Consider the following 14,644-nt stretch of genomic DNA (forward strand, 5'->3'; position numbering starts at 1 on the left):
ATGTGAAGAAATGTAATTGAAAAACATCCATCCGCCAGGTGAAAGCCCCGAGCGCGTCTCGACGTTTCGCAGAGCACCTCGGGAAACCAACCGGTTGATTTAAAAGTATCGTATCGTTCGCACCGTTTAAGGAACTCGACTTAACGATATGACTTGGGGAAGAAAAAAAGAGCCGCCCCTGTTGAATTACTCCCATCATAACAGAGAACACATTAAAACACATGAAATATAACCTTGCAGATAAATCACGTCGAGTACCCCCAAACTGTTGTGGTCTTTTATTGTTATCTGTAGCATGGCTGAGGGGCAAACTGGAGCGGATTCTCTCTCTCTATCTCTCACACACACAGAGACACAGACACACAGACACACAGAGACACGCACAGACACACACAGACACAGACACACACACACACACACACACACAAACACAAACGCCCTGTCCGTCCATCTCAGTCTCTCTCTCTCTCTCTCCTTCCCTCCCTCTCTCCCTACCTCCCTACCTCCTTCTCTCCCTCTGTCCCCCTCTCTCTCCCTCATATTCAGTAACAATATCCTTGTTTACGTGTAATACATCTCCGCTGGGGAAAGGATTCCTCAAGTATTCCTAATATCTGTGGAGGCTGGTGACTTCCAGAATTGAGGAGGCTTGCTCTTTCCGCTTGCTCGCTTCACTCGCGATGGAATGTTCCCTGTTCTTCTTATCTGTCTTTGTTAAAAAATATTAATTTGTGTTTGGCGGTACTGAAAGGATTGGGACACTCTCAGGATGGTGGATGAAGCAGCTTTTATTGCCTGCACAATGGTCATCAAATAAACAAAACAATTAGCATGAATCTCTGGTCCGCCTGCAGCAGCTATTGTCCCTTCTGCTCAGGCTCACAACATTCACCACAACATACTACATACAATCAATGACATGTCAAAAGCACTCAAACACTATGTCAATCAGACACACAACATACAATTCAGAACAATACTTCATCCATTTCTAATATTTATCCTGCAGAGCAGCACTCATACACGCGTGTGGCGGAAAAAGGTACTACATGTGGAATGCAACATGACGTTACTGACTAGCCATGCCCTAGATCGCGAATGCTAGCAACACCACGAGTGGACTCTTACAAAATGCACCAAAACATAGAACTCAAACAACATATGTAATAAGTTACCTGCACAATGGGTCATCAAATAAACAAAACAATTGGCATGAATCTCTGGTCCGCCTGCAGCAGCTATTGTCCCTTCTGCTCAGGCTCACAACATTCACCACAACATACTACATACAATTATTAATTATTAATATTAAAAATAAAACTGTTCAATAAATCCTAAATGTTGTCTACCTATTCGATGTATAAATCGCGCCATCTCACCGACTTCCGAGGTCATTTTAAGCAAAAGTATTTGGCCAAATGAGCTATTATTTTCAGGGAAAAATGGCTTCATGTGATTGGACGAACAAAATGTCAATCTTTCAGCCCTGGACTCAATGCATGGTGAGGCCAGGCCTCCTCTGCCCACCCATTTTCAGTGATTTGGCCAATCACATATTGCCATGAAAAAAATTACATTACATTGACTTCTATGAGAAACCACTTTCCTGGGGGAGGCCTGGCCTCCTCAATACAAACGGATAGGGATTCTGGCCTGTAGGTGCTTTACAATTGCAATATTGGGTTTTAGCCATGGAAAAATTCAGATTTATGAACAAAACGGAAATAATATGAATATAAAAACATTTAAAATATGTTTTTTGTTAAATAAATAAATAAAAGTATTGCTTTTTTAAATCTCTCTCTTCTCTCAAATTATTGGGGAGGCCAGGCCTCCTCCACCTCTATGGAGGAGCCTCCACTGCCTAATATAGCCTAAGCACTTTGAGCTGCAACGTTTGCAGGAAAAGTGCTATACAAATAAACTTTATTATTATTAATATGGGTTTGCTGACCTCTATACAACATGGACCCTGGCTATGGTCTGTGATGTAACAATGACCAAAATTCTTCTAAAACATTCCCCACATCACATCCAGTCATTAAGGATGTCACCATGTGATGACATAACAATGTAGAACATGCAGCTGGGGTTCTAGAATCCAGCTGCAGTACACATGCCGTTCATTTACCTGCCATTCCTCTGTGAAGAGCTAGATAGATAGATTAGTTATTCGTTCTTCTCACAGTTTTTCTCCAACTCTCGCTATCCGAAAGTCACCAGACAATGAATCCTAGTGCGCCTATTCAACCGACGGCCTCCTTGTATGTAGGAGATCTCCACATGGACACCACTGAAGGAATGCTATTTGAGAAATTCAGCCCTTCTGGACCGATCACCTCTATAAGAGTGTGCAGGGACATGAGGACACGCCGGTCTCTCGGGTACGCTTTCGTCAACTTCCAACAGCGAGCTGACGCCGAGCGCGCCTTGGACACCATGAACTTCGACGACGTCACCGGGAGACCCATGCGCATCATGTGGTGTCAGCGTGACCCCTCTAGAAGGAACAGTGGAGTCGGCAACATCTTCATCAAGAATTTAGCGAAGGCTTTCGACAGCAAGGACCTCTACGACACGTTCTCCGAGTTCGGGGACATCCTTTCCTGCAAGGTAGCGTCTGACGAGAACGGCTTCTCTAAACGCTTCGGCTTCGTCCAGTATAACACCCAGGAGGCCGCAGAGAGAGCTATCGAGAGACTCGACGGCACGTTGTTGAACGACCAAAAAGTGTTTGTCGGACACTGGAAGTCTCGCAAAGAGCGAGAGTTCACTAACGTGTACGTCAAGAACTTTGGGGAGGATATGGACGACCGACGCCTGAAGGAGAGGTTTGAGAGATTCGGACCGGCCCTGAGCGTCCGGTTCATGACTGATGGCGCTGGTAGATCCGTGGGTTTTGGATTCGTCAACTTCGAGAGGCACGAGAACGCCAAGAGGGCCGTCGAGGAGATGAACGGCCAGGAGATAAACGGGAGGCGGGTCTACGTGGGCCGGGCCCAGAAGAGAGGAGAGCGCCAGGCTGTCCTGAAGAGCCAGTTTGAGCAACTGAACCAGGGCCACAGGACCACATACCAGGTGTGTGTTTATGAAGGAAAAAAATGTGACAGCTGCTGGTGAAAAGTAGTCAAAGCAACCAGTAGGCAAAGTCATTTTTCAGTTGTTTTTTTTACATGTGCTTAAACTACAGATTGTACGCTTTCGAATGATGTGTCATACAATCACAATCCAGAGAAAAAGCTGTTTAAAGAGTTGGTTGTTTTTCACACCTTCACACAGCCAGCTAATGGGCGGTAACACAACGACTCCCCCTCTAGATTGACAGCTGTCAATATCTGTCAGTGTTAGTCACTGGGAGATAGCTACAGCTAACATTATTATGTGTATAAGAAAAAGAAGCTGATAGTCTCGGTAAACATTCTTGATGTATTTGAGGTATAAAAACATCTCACTAAACATGCTCTCTCTCTACCAGCAGGGTGTCAACCTGTACGTGAAGAACTTGCACGACCGCTTGGACGACGACCAACTGCACAAAGAGTTCTCCCACTTCGGAACCATCACCAGCACGAAGGTGATGATGACGGAGGAAGGACGCAGCAAGGGATTCGGCTTCGTGTGCTTCTCCTCCCCCGAGGCGGCCACCAAGGCCGTGACCGAGATGAACGGCCGCATCGTGGCCACCAAGCCCCTGTACGTGGCCCTGGCCCAGCGCAAGGAGGAGCGCCAGGCTCTCAGAACCAACCGGAACATGCCACAGAGGATGGCCAGCGTCTGCGCCGTTCCCGACCCAGACTTCCTACCTAACTTACCCTACCAGGTTGCTCCCCCACCTGGACTCTTCATGGCTTCTCACATTCCACAGACCCAGGACTGTGGAACCGCCCAATACTCCTCAGCTCAGCTGAGACCCACTCATCACCTGGCTACCCTCGAACCTGAGGCGAAACCTCAGCACTTCCAGAACACGCCCGACGACACCCCCACGTCTCCATGGGCTACCGGGCCTCAGACCTTCGATGCTATGACCCCCGCCACACCTTCCCAGGTGCCCCGTAGGATGACGTCTCAGCACATAGGTCAGTTTATTTAGTGAAGCATCCCTGCGCATAGCAAGGTTCCCACGGGTCCTTGAAACCCTTGAAAGTTTGTGAATTTGAGAAAAATAAATCAAGGTCTTAAAAGTTTTTTGAAAATAGACATGGGCCATTGAAAGTGCTTGAATTCCCCTCTCTCTCTCGCTAAAAAATAAATAATATATATTCAAAAATGTTTTACTCAGCTCGTCAACTAGCTCCGTCTCAAACTATGCCGTGTTGGGTCCTTGAATTTGAGGGAATCGAGTCTTGAAAGTCCTTGAAAGGTGCTTGAATGGGATGTTTCAGAAGGTGTGGGGACCCCTGACATAGAGACAAGAGCACTATCCAAACATTTGCCATAAATATCCCTTTGGTTATGCTTATCTTCCCCTCTCAGCTACCCAGGCCTTGAGAAAGCACCCTGCCGTTGCAGATGGTGATCCAGCTATGGCACGGCTGCACGCTGTGCCCCAGAACAAGTCCACAGCTGGTGTACACGACCGCCAGCAGCACACAGCTCCCCAGCTACAAGTCCCCGTGCAGCAGCCTGCTGTCCATGTCCAGGACCAGGACCAGGAGACACTGACTGCCTCCATACTGGCTACAGTTCCCCATGAGGACCAGAAGCAGATGATAGGTGAGTATATTTGTTTGTTTCTATGGATACCCATTAGCTGTTACAGTTACTGTAGAATTTCTACCTGCTGAAATGATGGCTAGGACTGGTGTTATCAAGCGAAAGGTTCTTTATATACAAATCTGCTGACATGCACTTGTGATCACTTTCAATTCAATAAAACAAGCTGTTAGATATTCACTTTCATATTCTGGACGGTACAATTCGCATTTCTCAAAAACAACAAACTGTCAACTTCTGTGAGACGTCTTGCTGCAAGGCATTCTGGAAACTGCAGTTCTGAAACCCATTCTTTAACTAATACAACAGAAATGTACTTCTTTTTTTGTAACTACCTTAACGATAAATAATAACTCTTTTAACTGTCAATCAATCATGTAACATATTAATCAATCTCTTTTAACTGTCAATCGATCAGGTAACCTATAACGTTACAACAGTTACTGTTACTGATATTTACTCCCCCCTCCCTCCAGGTGAGCGTCTCTTCCCATCCATCCTCAGCATGCACCCCAGCATCGCCCCCAAGGTCACGGGCATGCTGCTGGAGATGGACAACCGTGATCTGCTGCGCCTGCTGGCGTCTCCTGAGGCGCTGCGCTACCAGGTGGATGAAGCGGTTGCTGCGCTGGAGGCCCACTGGGCTGAGGAGGCTGTACAGAAAATTGGCCACTTCCCAGAGTTCCAAGCGGCTAACGCATAAAAAAGGAGACCCGGACTATGAAACAATACCGATTCACCGATGAAATAAAATGTTAGCATTGAAAAAAAACGATTACGAAATGAATAAATTATTTCATTAGGAAATTAAATTGATGGACTCGGCTGTGTCTAGAAAAGGGTAAACTGGACCTTGACGATAAAAGTAAAAACCCTGGTTGGACTAGATAGACCAACAACAAGGCCTCCTAAGTGGTAACTGGACTGCACTTATACAGCGCCTTTATCCAAAGTGCTTTACAACGGCCTCTCATTCACCCATTCATCACTACAATGCCTCTCCAATCTAAGTTCCTGTCCGAGCTTGACATGCACACCTACAGGCTTTTGCATCTCTTTAAAAAGAGAGGAGGTGTGATCGGCAAAAAAGTGATGGCAATCCAGGAAGCCATGGACAAAGTATGTACATTTATTCCAGAAAAATATTTGATAGAATAATGTACCCCAATTCTTTGTACTCTAATATGTGTTGCATGATGGTGATTAAAATCAAATGTAATGTGGTATATTGCCTGCAAATTATGTACAGTTCTTGTACAACAGTGATGTTGGTGTACAATTATGCAGTAACCACAGGGCACAGAGGACTTTTGTCATACTCTCCATCCCTGCCTCTAGACTAAGCTGACAATCTGCCCTGCCTGGACCCCCCTCTTGACATAATTTCAGTCCTTCTGTTTAGGTGGCCTGGGATGGTGGCTTTCTGAGACCATTTTTTAGCTGCACTAAAGGGGCACTTCCTCCATTAGCAATCAGCTTTCTGTCCTTCCCTAAGTGTCAGTACATTACAATGAAGGTGGGTTTTCTGCCCTCAATCTTCCCTGGGCTTCCAAAAAAGTTAATTAAAAGTAACATTTAAAATCTGGACAAATTATGTCATATGACGATTTTGACATCTTTATGACATAATTTGTGTAGTTTAAAAAAACAACATATACTTTTTTTGGAAGCCCAGGGAAGATTGAGGTCAGGAAAACCACCTTCATTGTAATGTACTGACACTTATGGAAGAACAGAAAGCTGATTGCTAATGGGGGAAGTGCACCTTTAAAGGAAAAACACCTTTTTCAGTCTAGCCTATTTGCCACCTTCCCCACCTTCCCCATTGTGCGACAAGAACATATACAATTTTCTTCTGTGCATTCTGTATGAACATTTTGGAAATCCAAAGAATTACCCAAGTTTAGCTGTAAGAACTAAATTGAATGGGCTCCACTAGCAATGCTGCAACAATGCTAGCGGGGCCCATTCAGTTTAGTTCTTGCAGCTAAGCTAGGGTAATTCTTTGGATTTCCAAAATGTTCATACAGAATGCACAGAGAAGAAAATGCCACATGTTCTTGTCTCACAATGGGGAAGGTGGTAAATAGGCTAACCTCCCCAAAAGGTGTAATTTTCCTTTGAGCATTGCAGTGATCTAACACCCCTTGTCGGTTGTTATGACAAATGAAATACCGGTAACTCTCTTTCCAGAATGATGACATTGACTTTGGAAGGGAGTCCATCCTCAAGGGTCTCTGTGTGTACCTCAACGAGAAGCCAGATTGTCTGGTGAGGGAGTATGATGTAAGTCCAACTAAAGTGTTCAAGTTCATAATTCACTATTTTGAACTAAGTTCAGTCCCAAAAAGTCCCTTTTTATATGTGTACCACAAGCTATTGCTACAGTCTATTATAGAATCATAGACAGTGATTTAAAAAGTTTTGTTTTACCACTAAACCAATGTCAATAATTTCCTTTTATGCATAAGATGCAGTAATGCAGTGTCATTTATAGCAACATAATGGGTAGAGGCTAGTTCCCATCGATGCAGAGCCTGTTAACCCCACATGATTACCAGCCCTAAGCCTAAACCTAATCCAAACATTACTTGACACTTCTCTCACTTGCTCCTGATGCTCGCGCGACAGCCTTAATCGTGTGAAACACTGATAGTAGCCTATAACGAGCCTCAAGGCGAAGAATCTGAATCTAGCATTGTTTTGTATTCGAGTTAGGCTAGCCTACTTTTAATTCTCATTGATTTATCTTCCTAAATATGAACTACAGGTTCACAGCCCCCCAAAATGAACTAGTTCACGTTCACCAGATTCAAATGGCTGTGTTCAGTTCAACATTCTTGGAAGAAAAAAAATCTCTTTTGAACGCATTCATGCACAACATTTTTCCAAACCAACGTTCATATTCCAAGTAATGTAACTTGACAATCTTTTTCTCCAGACTGCAGACGAAGCCACCATCCAGGATGGGATCGAGGCGACCACAGTGGGGATCTTCAATATAAAGAGCGACGACCCAAGTGAAGGGGACATCGGGATCGTCCTCGAAGGGCAGGCTGTACTGCGAGACCTCCCAAGCGTGCCCTTCGCAACAGCCATGCTGTTTGGTCTAATCTATAATTTCAATCTGGGCTACCCTGCAGAACTGAGGTACACTTTTGAAGTTGTACAGAAAATCCTAATGCAGCTGGATGGCAGTACACTGTCAAAGAAGGCACAAGCCTTGAAACTCAAACTTTTTGAGTGAGATGTGAGGTCAGTAACCTCTATATTATTATTATTATTATTATTATTTTTCAATGTACTCCTCCCTGAATGTTCAGACACGAAGGTGTCTGCCAGCAGCTCCAACCTAACTAGTTAATTGTCGATCTCATGTAAAGTGTTTAAGCCGTCCCAATGCACAGACAATGTTCATGTCAGTTCTACTGGTGTTACGGGGATCGAGATTTTGTTTATTTAGTGAACCATTCAGTAAACTTAACTGTTTCCAGTGTTAGTGTGTACATTCTTTTGCCACACTGTGCCAGCAGCTCCAACCTAACCAGTTCATTGTTGATTTTTTTGCACAAATAACATTTTTGTAATTGTACTACTGTACTATGTAAAGTTTTAAACCATTCAGTAAACTTAACTGTTTCCAGTTGCCCATTACATGTGTTTGAGTCAAGTGCACTTATGCATGACAAATAAAGATTTTTTTCTTAAAAATAAGTGATGTTGTACTGTAATATCAGTTGTAATGTCTCTTTTCCAATTAGAACTAACAGAACAGAACTACCTGTAATGTACTATATTGACCATGTCAAGGTATGTTCGGTTACTAGGCAATACCATGCTGGATCCAGACGAACTTCCTGTTAGCTAACAAAGTACTAACCCAGTATCAGCTGACTCACAGGAAGTTCAGTAGCAGCCAGGTGTTGCCCAGTAACCAAACATTCCTTGAAATGGTCAATTCATTCAGAATTTGGCAAAATGTGAATTTAGTAGTATGGGTACTGTTGTATAATATTGTGCATACTAACTGATCCAATATTGATCAAAGATCAGATCAATATTGGATCAGTTATATGTACAATATTATACCACTGAAAAAGGTGTTGCATCTACCTCAATGAATCATGGACATCGGTTGCATGAAATAAAATCATGTTTTGCTATCATTAATCTTTCATAAGAATATAGTAAGACAATTTTATAATAGACAAACATGATTTTATTATGCAATTTAATCCCAAAGCTTTCATGTTCATGACACAATAAAAAACATGTTTGTCTAACAATGTGATGACATAACAATGTAGAACATGCAGCTGGGGTTCTAGAATCCAGCTGCAGTACACATGCCGTTGATTTACCTGCCATTCCTCTGTGAAGAGCTAGATAGATAGATTAGTTATTCGTTCTTCTCACAGTTTTTCTCCAACTCTCGCTATCCGAAAGTCACCAGACAATGAATCCTAGTGCGCCTATTCAACCGACGGCCTCCTTGTATGTAGGAGATCTCCACATGGACACCACTGAAGGAATGCTATTTGAGAAATTCAGCCCTTCTGGACCGATCACCTCTATAAGAGTGTGCAGGGACATGAGGACACGCCGGTCTCTCGGGTACGCTTTCGTCAACTTCCAACAGCGAGCTGACGCCGAGCGCGCCTTGGACACCATGAACTTCGACGACGTCAACGGGAGACCCATGCGCATCATGTGGTGTCAGCGTGACCCCTCTAGAAGGAACAGTGGAGTCGGCAACATCTTCATCAAGAATTTAGCGAAGGCTTTCGACAGCAAGGACCTCTACGACACGTTCTCCGAGTTCGGGGACATCCTTTCCTGCAAGGTAGCGTCTGACGAGAACGGCTTCTCTAAACGCTTCGGCTTCGTCCAGTATAACACCCAGGAGGCCGCAGAGAGAGCTATCGAGAGACTCGACGGCACGTTGTTGAACGACCAAAAAGTGTTTGTCGGACACTGGAAGTCTCGCAAAGAGCGAGAGTTCACTAACGTGTACGTCAAGAACTTTGGGGAGGATATGGACGACCGACGCCTGAAGGAGAGGTTTGAGAGATTCGGACCGGCCCTGAGCGTCCGGGTCATGACTGATGGCGCTGGTAGATCCGTGGGTTTTGGATTCGTCAACTTCGAGAGGCACGAGAACGCCAAGAGGGCCGTCGAGGAGATGAACGGCCAGGAGATAAACGGGAGGCGGGTCTACGTGGGCCGGGCCCAGAAGAGAGGAGAGCGCCAGGCTGTCCTGAAGAGCCAGTTTGAGCAACTGAACCAGGGCCACAGGACCACATACCAGGTGTGTGTTTATGAAGGAAAAAATGTGACAGCTGCTGGTGAAAAGTAGTCAAAGCAACCAGTAGGCAAAGTCATTTTTCTGTTTGTTTTTTTACATGTGCTTAAACTACAGATTGTACGCTTTCGAATGATGTGTCATACAATCACAATCCAGAGAAAAAGCTGTTTAAAGAGTTGGTTGTTTTTCACACCTTCACACAGCCAGCTAATGGGCGGTAACACAACCACTCCCCCTCTAGATTGACAGCTGTCAATATCTGTCAGTGTTAGTCACTGGGTGAGATAGCTACAGCTAACATTATTATGTGTATAAGAAAAAGAAGCTGATAGTCTCGGTAAACATTCTTGATGTATTTGAGGTATAAAAACATAAAACATGTTCTCTCTCTACCAGCAGGGTGTCAACCTGTACGTGAAGAACTTGCACGACCGCTTGGACGACGACCAACTGCACAAAGAGTTCTCCCGCTTCGGAACCATCACCAGCGCGAAGGTGATGATGACGGAGGAAGGACGCAGCAAGGGATTCGGCTTCGTGTGCTTCTCCTCCCCCGAGGCGGCCACCAAGGCCGTGACCGAGATGAACGGCCGCATCGTGGCCACCAAGCCCCTGTACGTGGCCCTGGCCCAGCGCAAGGAGGAGCGCCAGGCTCTCAGAACCAACCGGAACATGCCACAGAGGATGGCCAGCGTCTGCGCCGTTCCCGACCCAGACTTCCTACCTAACTTACCCTACCAGGTTGCTCCCCCACCTGGACTCTTCATGGCTTCTCACATTCCACAGACCCAGGACTGTGGAACCGCCCAATACTCCTCAGCTCAGCTGAGACCCACTCATCACCTGGCTACCCTCGAACCTGAGGCGAAACCTCAGCACTTCCAGAACACGCCCGACGACACCACCACGTCTCCATGGGCTACCGGGCCTCAGACCTTCGATGCTATGACCCCCGCCACACCTTCCCAGGTGCCCCGTAGGATGACGTCTCAGCACATAGGTCAGTTTATTTAGTGAAGCATGCCTGCGCATAGCAAGGTTCCCACGGGTCCTTGAAACCCTTGAAAGTTTGTGAGTTTGAGAAAAATAAATCAAGGTCTTAAAAGTTTTTTGAAAATAGACATGGGCCATTGAAAGTGCTTGAATTCCCCTCTCTCTCTCGCTAAAAAATAAATAATATATATTCAAAAATGTTTTACTCAGCTCGTCAACTAGCTCCGTCTCAAACTATGCCGTGTTGGGTCCTTGAATTTGAGGGAATCGAGTCTTGAAAGTCCTTGAAAGGTGCTTGAATGGGATGTTTCAGAAGGTGTGGGGACCCCTGACATAGAGACAAGAGCACTATCCAAACATTTGCCATAAATATCCCTTTGGTTATGCTTATCTTCCCCTCTCAGCTACCCAGGCCTTGAGAAAGCACCCTGCCGTTGCAGATGGTGATCCAGCTATGGCACGGCTGCACGCTGTGCCCCAGAACAAGTCCACAGCTGGTGGACACGACCGCCAGCAGCACACGGCTCCCCAGCTACAAGTCCCCGTGCAGCAGCCTGCTGTCCATGTCCAGGACCAGGACCAGGAGACACTGACTGCCTCCATACTGGCTACAGTTCCCCATGAGGACCAGAAGCAGATGATAGGTGAGTCTATTTGTTTGTTTCTATGGATACCCATTAGCTGTTACAGTTACTGTAGAATTTCTACCTCCTGAAATGATGGCTAGGACTGGTGTTATCAAGCGAAAGGTTCTTTATATACAAATCTGCTGACATGCACTTGTGATCACTTTCAATTCAATAAAACAAGCTGTTAGATATTCACTTTCATATTCTGGACGGTACAATTCGCATTTCTCAAAAACAACAAACTGTCGACTTCTGTGAGACGTCTTGCTGCAAGGCATTCTGGAAACTGCAGTTCTGAAACCCATTCTTTAACTAATACAACAGAAATGTACTTCTTTTTTTTAACTACCTTAACGATAAATAATAACTCTTTTAACTGTCAATCAATCATGTAACATATTAATCAATCTCTTTTAACTGTCAATCGATCAGGTAACCTATAACGTTACAACAGTTACTGTTACTGATATTTACTCCCCCCTCCCTCCAGGTGAGCGTCTCTTCCCATCCATCCTCAGCATGCACCCCAGCATCGCCCCCAAGGTCACGGGCATGCTGCTGGAGATGGACAACCGTGATCTGCTGCGCCTGCTGGCGTCTCCTGAGGCGCTGCGCTACCAGGTGGATGAAGCGGTCGCTGCGCTGGAGGCCCACTGGGCTGAGGAGGCTGTACAGAAAATTGGCCACTTCCCAGAGTTCCAAGCGGCTAACGCATAAAAAAGGAGTCCCGGACTATGAAACAATACCGATTCACCGATGAAATAAAATGTTAGCATTGAAAAAAAACGATTACGAAATGAATAAATTATTTCATTAGGAAATTAAATTGATGGACTCGGCTGTGTCTAGAAAAGGGTAAACTGGACCTTGACGATAAAAGTAAAAACCCTGGTTGGACTAGATAGACCAACAACAAGGCCTCCTAAGTGGTAACTGGACTGCACTTATACAGCGCCTTTATCCAAAGTGCTTTACAACGGCCTCTCATTCACCCATTCATCACTACAATGCCTCTCCAATCTAAGTTCCTGTCCGAGCTTGACATGCACACCTACAGGCTTTTGCATCTCTTTAAAAAGAGAGGAGGTGTGATCGGCAAAAAAGTGATGGCAATCCAGGAAGCCATGGACAAAGTATGTACATTTATTCCAGAAAAATATTTGATAGAATAATGTACCCCAATTCTTTGTACTCTAATATGTGTTGCATGATGGTGATTCAAATGTAATGTGGTATATTGCCTGCAAATTATGTACAGTTCTTGTACAACAGTGATGTTGGTGTACAATTATGCAGTAACCACAGGGCACAGAGGACTTTTGTCATACTCTCCACCCCTGCCTCTAGACTAAGCTGACAATCTGCCCTGCCTGGACCCCCCTCTTGACATATATTCAGTCCTTCTGTTTAGGTGGCCTGGGATGGTGGCTTTCTGAGACCATTTTTTAGCTGCACTAAAGGGGCACTTCCTCCATTAGCAATCAGCTTTCTGTCCTTCCCTAAGTGTCAGTACATTACAATGAAGGTGGGTTTTCTGCCCTCAATCTTCCCTGGGCTTCCAAAAAAGTGAATTAAAAGTAACATTTAAAATCTGGACAAATGATGTCATATGACGATTTTGACATCTTTATGACATAATTTGTGTAGTTTAAAAAAACAACATATTATTTTTTTGGGAAGCCCAGGGAAGATTGAGGTCAGGAAAACCACCTTCATTGTAATGTACTGACACTTATGGAAGAACAGAAAGCTGATTGCTAATGGGGGAAGTGCACCTTTAAAGGAAAAACACCTTTTTCAGTCTAGCCTATTTGCCACCTTCCCCACCTTCCCCATTGTGCGACAAGAACATTTTTCTTCTGTGCATTCTGTATGAACATTTTGGAAATCCAAAGAATTACCCAAGTGTAGCTGTAAGAACTAAATTGAATGGGCTCCAGTTGATAGTAACGTAGCAGTGGTCTAGTATGTTAGCTCCTCTGCTGGGGCATGACACCTGTTGTTTGTAATTGGGAAGTTCTGTTGGTGTGATTAAAATCGCTGAGCACAATAACTGCTGCGTCGGGATTAGAGTTTTCCACAGAGGAGATGTAGGTAATACTTGGGACATTGCAATTGAAATTGCGTTCAAAGTAAAACACACACACACACGCAAATATTGACAGTAGAGCTTGGCTTGATAGTGTATATCCCCACTGTGCTGGCTGCTGGGTCGCCTCCACACCTGGCACCACAGGGGCCCGTCAATAAGACTGCTGTCTGTGGATTAGTTCGAAAAAAATGTGTCCAATACAACGTTGTAGTTGTTTAGTACAAATGGGTCTATAGCAGCTAGGTAACATTTGTCCTGTATCAGAGTTGTGTTGTTGGGTCTTGTAGCAGGGTTAGCTATAGCAGCTAGGTAACATTAGTCCTGTATCAGAGTTGTGTTGTTGGGTCTTGTAGCAGGGTTGGGTTAGCTATAGCAGCTAGGTAACATTAGTCCTGTATCAGAGTTGTGTTGTTGGGTCTTGTAGCAGGGTTGGGTTAGCTATAGCAGCTAGGTAACATTTTGTCCTGTACAGTGATGCCGGTAACGCGATACTAAGTAACGTGTTACTCTAATCTGATTACTTTTCCCAGTAACGAGTATTCTATCGCGATACTATTTCCAAATCAGTAATCGGATTAAAGTTACTTATTCAAGTGACTGTGCGTTACTATTGCGTTACTACCTCATAACTTAGGCTAAATGCAGTATTTCTTTGTAATGTTCGATAGTAAACAAACATTTATTGCTTTTCTCGCGTCTTGGGGAGTGACGTCAGTGATCACGTTTTCAACACGAGGTGCAGCAGAATCGCTCACGTGTATCACCACGCTGATTGCACAGTGTAAACAGAAGCGTATAGCCTACACAATGGAGCGAGAACAGAGATATGCGTTAAATAGCTGGAAATATAGGGATTATTTTGAGTTTGTGTCAGCAAAGGATGACAAGAACATAAATGTTCGTTGTACA

The 14,644-nt window shown here is 44.7% G+C and overlaps 1 protein-coding gene across 1 annotated transcript; it reads left to right on the forward strand.

Moving 5' to 3' along the window:
- Positions 1-2,226: 2,226 nt before the first annotated feature.
- On the forward strand, positions 2,227-7,963 carry LOC308171942 (polyadenylate-binding protein 4-like; the record flags this gene model as incomplete). Its single annotated transcript, XM_080546855.1, has 5 exons — positions 2,227-3,078; positions 3,479-3,820; positions 3,956-4,048; positions 6,910-7,002; positions 7,658-7,963. 5 exons carry the CDS (start codon positions 2,227-2,229, stop codon positions 7,961-7,963), a joined length of 1,686 nt encoding a protein of 561 aa, XP_080402981.1.
- Positions 7,964-14,644: the final 6,681 nt, after the last annotated feature.

Source organism: Nansenia antarctica, assembly GCF_963989245.1.
Source record: "Nansenia antarctica genome assembly, chromosome: 16".
Lineage (NCBI taxonomy): Eukaryota > Metazoa > Chordata > Actinopteri > Argentiniformes > Microstomatidae > Nansenia > Nansenia antarctica.